Below are 4,228 nucleotides of genomic sequence, written 5' to 3' on the forward strand. Positions count from 1 at the left end.
GTCCTTGACACCAGAACTATCTTAAATCTTTATGCATCGCCGTTATTGTTTGTTTTTATGTAACTTATGTCACAAAATTTTATAAAGTGTATTTTTTTAGCACGGAAAAAGAGATTGCTATGAAGTTCATTGATTCACATATGAGGATCTCCTTTCTTGAACAAATCTTACTTGGCAATTGTAGCGAAAGATCTTGTTTTAATTGTTCAAACAACGGGGGCCAGGTAATTTTCTGATGACGAATTTCATCGATAACTTGTCATATCACATGTCATCGAAATTTCTCGTAGGAAACATATAATTTTAATAGTGAAATAGCCGGTGATGGATTTCTTTATATACATAAAAATTATATGCATAAACATATACAAGATATTATTGATGGATGGCAGTCACTTTGCTAAATTGCATAGTTGTTGCTCTCCCTCCTTACATATACAAGAACTCTTCAATGTTGAAATCTCCACCATTAAAATTGAAAGCTTGATCTGGATTTATTTGGGTATGATAGATATCGTCATTTGAATAATTACTTAGACAGTTGATTGTCTCACTACTATATGTGAATCCTTCATTTGATAGCATACCATTCACATGGGCATCTTGGTAGTTTGACCCATTGCTAATCTCATCCTTGCACACTAACCTCTCATGTCCATGGAATTCTTCCAGGCTAAGCCAGTCTGCAAATAAAATCTTGGGTAGTTTGTTGTTTTTCGAAAAATCTGATGAATCAAAACTCTGGTTTCGTGTAAATGATGATTTTGTATGTCCTGTGTTGGAGCTCTTGCATTCGGGCTTGCTTTGATCCTCAAGATCTTCTGATTTTGGCATTTTCTTTTTAAGATAAGAATGCCAATGATTCTTTATCTCGTTATCCGTCCGACCAGGCAAATGTTGTGATATTAGAGACCACCTAATTATATAATTATGATTAAAATGATATCTTTTTATTGCCACTAAATGCATTTAAATGAAAATAAAAAAATGATTAGTGCATGCTAACAAGAGGGCTCTCTCGTCCACGCCTATGGTCGGTCCATTGTGAAGAGAGAGCCATGCCCTTTGTTTGCACCATTGGAGTAGGTCTTACTTGTTGCCTAAAACGCCATGAAGGGTTAGGATGGTCTCTTCCTCTTGCATAGAAAATGACTCTTTCTTTAACCCCGGTCTAAGATAGTTTATCCACCTTAATCTACAGCTTTTTCCATTCCTTTGCAGTCCTGAATGTGTTAGTATAAACTATCAGGATCCATACGCATATTGCTCCAAAACAAAAACCAAACAGAATCACAATGCATGCCCCTAGTTTTACAGTTAGTATATTAATTCACTTGCCACGCATTCTTAAATTTAACTTTGCAGTCCTGTATTAACCATCAACTGTTATATACAGCGGAGATCAACTTGAACACTAACACAGTCAAAGTCAAATCTACGGTTGGAAAACAAACGCATTTAGATTTAAGTTACCTGCATTAACCGGGACAGCGCTCCAGCAACCATGACCATAGTTCATCACATAATCTCTTAGTTTTTGGTCCTCATCAGGAGACCATAACCCTTTCTTATGTTTCAACTTTGCCTTCTCTGATGGCTTGCACCGCATGTTTCCAGAGAATGATGAGGGAATGAATTTGATGATGGATGATGTTATGAACAACTGACTTTATATACTTTGGAATTTAAATAGACCAACGGCCGTCTACGCATTATCTAAATATTTAAATTTTGCTACCAGACCCCACGAGAATTAAATAAAGGTTCATACGAAGACTTTAAGTTAAACTAATATAGATTAATTTCCAACGTCTAAACTGGACTTTTCAAGGCACGTATTTTGTATATATATGTCCCACAATTTTAAGATGTGTTTACTATTATAACATTTATCATTTCATATATTTCATACAATGAATTAGTTAAGCATTATTTCGGTTCTCACTAAATAATTAAGAGATGGAAATTATAAGGTTTACTTCATATTTATGATTATTATTACATATAGTTGATTAAGAGCATTCTCAGCCTATGCCCGATAATTATGTGAGCGAGCTTTATAAATTATATGTTATGCTTATGCTTATTAGTGGCTGTAAGTAGAGAAGATAGAATATATGTTATACGAGAAAGTTAAATTTGGGGTTACACTTTCATATCGTATAATTTTTTAATATATTTTAAAAGTGGCTGTGAGTTAAGGAAAGAGAAAATATATGATAAAGGTATAAAAACGTATTATTCAACCGAGAGGGAAATATATTGATTTTTTTTAGTATAATCACATTTATATGATTCTTTTAGTGTAATAATACACATAAGTTCCTTATAGGGTCTTTGTTATTATGAATGACATTATAGACTTAGGATTCTTGACTTCTAGTGTTCATTCATCATGGTCGTGTGTCACAAGCATAGCTGTAGGCGTGTAGCTCATGTCACCATAATTCTATAGATGTGCCTCTTGTCAAGGATGCTATGGCCTTATATCTGTTACGTACCGTCATTTTGTCTCCACAAAACAACCTACAAATCATGCATTGACCCTACCTTAAAAACCCAAAACCAATTCAATTGAGGCACCGATCCATCATTATCGTGAGATGCCATGTAACAAATTATAAATTAGTAACTGACCCCGATTTTTAAAAACCTAACAAATTCAAATCAGACACCAACCCGTCATTGCCATTTTCCACCAGGCAACACATATAAATTGTGTTGGAGATTTTGGACGAAATTAAATATTAGTGTGTTACTAACTAATTAGTTAATTAACGTCTCCAAGTTGGAGTAATAATGAATGTAAAATCGATACTCTAAATTGTATGTTTGAGAATGTAAACTTTGGAAAGTGGGTTTATCCTGCATTGGTTAAATGGAAAATGGGTTCATTCCACACTGATAGAATGATAAACTTGTGAGCCCTTAATAAAGAGGAGGGCTCATAAGATTATATTCTTGTATGACATGACACACTTGGTGGCATTAGCAAATACGCGGAGCACCCGACGCGTACACGCACGAGTACGAGCTAGGGAGATGTGCATAATATGGCACTTTGATAGCACACTTTAAGAGTCGCCTTAGTATTTTTGTTGTGTAGTGGGACTGGGTATTGAGACACTTATCATCGTCAGTAATGAATCAGCACGCTACCTGTCAACACCTAAACGAAACAGGTCTGTTGCGTGACACTTGTCATCAACAGTGATGTGTCACCGACTTATGTGTCATCACCCTTGATAAACAGCGCTGATCTGTTACAAGTGTATGATGAGTCAATAATGGTTGTCGCTATAAGTAGAAGGCGTTATGGAGCAGCTATCATGACACAATTCACAAGAAGACTCATGCATACAAGTCGCCTGATCATACACCACAAATATATTCACCAAACTCATTTTCAAGATGTTCGCTCCGGCAATCGAACTCGTCACTCTTGTTTCAGGTATAGTTTGTGTACTAGGTTAACCCCAGCAGTACACACTACTTCGGCTATTGTATCATGGGAGATAGACGGGTTCACTTGGGTAGCGCGAAATCTGTTTTAAAGTACCTCCGGTTAATAGAAACCCTTAGCCAACGCCCGCTTTGTTGTTTTTCACCTTCTCTTTTTTTGTAATTTTGTTTCATGTTATTTCCTTGTTTTATTATATTATTCTTCAATGCAATTTCATTTCTGTAGTATTATGTATTGTAATCAATTTTAATGAATAATTATTTGTTTATTGTTGTTGATTAATTTTGTGAATGGTGGTTTTATAAATTAGGGACCGCCCCTGAGGTCAATCATGCATAAACCATGAGTTTTTAAAAGCCGGTGTTTTCTTTTTTTCTTTTTAAGTTTATAAGTTTATAAGTTTCAACGTTCATTGCTTTTCATAAATCATGAGGTACAATGTATTACATGTGTTTATTCTATTGTAATTACGAGATTTATTAGTCTTTTTTTAATTACTATAATTTTATTTTATGTAGATTTCCTTTATAACAATTCTTATTATGTTCTCTCTCTCTTCTCTTTCTTTATTTAACCCTTCGTGTTACGGAGGTTTATTTAAGTTTTTGTTTTAATCTTTTGCTATTTTATATTTTGTAACAATATGTTTTATTTTTTAACGTAACCTTGTTTTGATTTAATACGTATATATTAGTTTGTTAAGTTTATTATACTTTTTAATATTTGGGTGTTTTTGTTGGATCTAAAGGAAAGATTGAAATCTTC

At 34.1% G+C, this 4,228-nt stretch overlaps 1 protein-coding gene across 1 annotated transcript; it reads right to left on the minus strand.

Moving 5' to 3' along the window:
- Positions 1-426: 426 nt before the first annotated feature.
- On the minus strand, positions 427-1,672 carry LOC143631948 (transcription factor LAF1-like). Its single transcript, XM_077100561.1, has 3 exons — positions 1,474-1,672; positions 1,094-1,223; positions 427-916 (listed from the first exon to the last, which is right to left on the minus strand). Exons 1-3 carry the CDS (start codon positions 1,607-1,609, stop codon positions 430-432), a joined length of 753 nt encoding a protein of 250 aa, XP_076956676.1. The 5' UTR covers positions 1,610-1,672; the 3' UTR covers positions 427-429.
- Positions 1,673-4,228: the final 2,556 nt, after the last annotated feature.

This window comes from Bidens hawaiensis, unplaced genomic scaffold, assembly GCF_021521415.1.
Source record: "Bidens hawaiensis isolate Kalapana, Puna unplaced genomic scaffold, B.hawaiensis_p1.1 tig00006295_1, whole genome shotgun sequence".
Classification (NCBI taxonomy): Eukaryota; Viridiplantae; Streptophyta; class Magnoliopsida; order Asterales; family Asteraceae; genus Bidens; species Bidens hawaiensis.

Coding starts and splice junctions, on each gene's coding strand:
- LOC143631948 (XM_077100561.1), bottom strand. CDS start 1,609: ATGCGGTGCAAGCCATCAGAGAAGGCAAAGTTGAAACATAAGAAAGGG. Junction 1,224..1,473: donor CGCTGTCCCGGTTAATGCAG/GTAACTTAAATC, acceptor TAACACATTCAG/GACTGCAAAGGAATGGAAAA. Junction 917..1,093: donor CATGGCGTTTTAGGCAACAA/GTAAGACCTACT, acceptor TTATATAATTAG/GTGGTCTCTAATATCACAAC.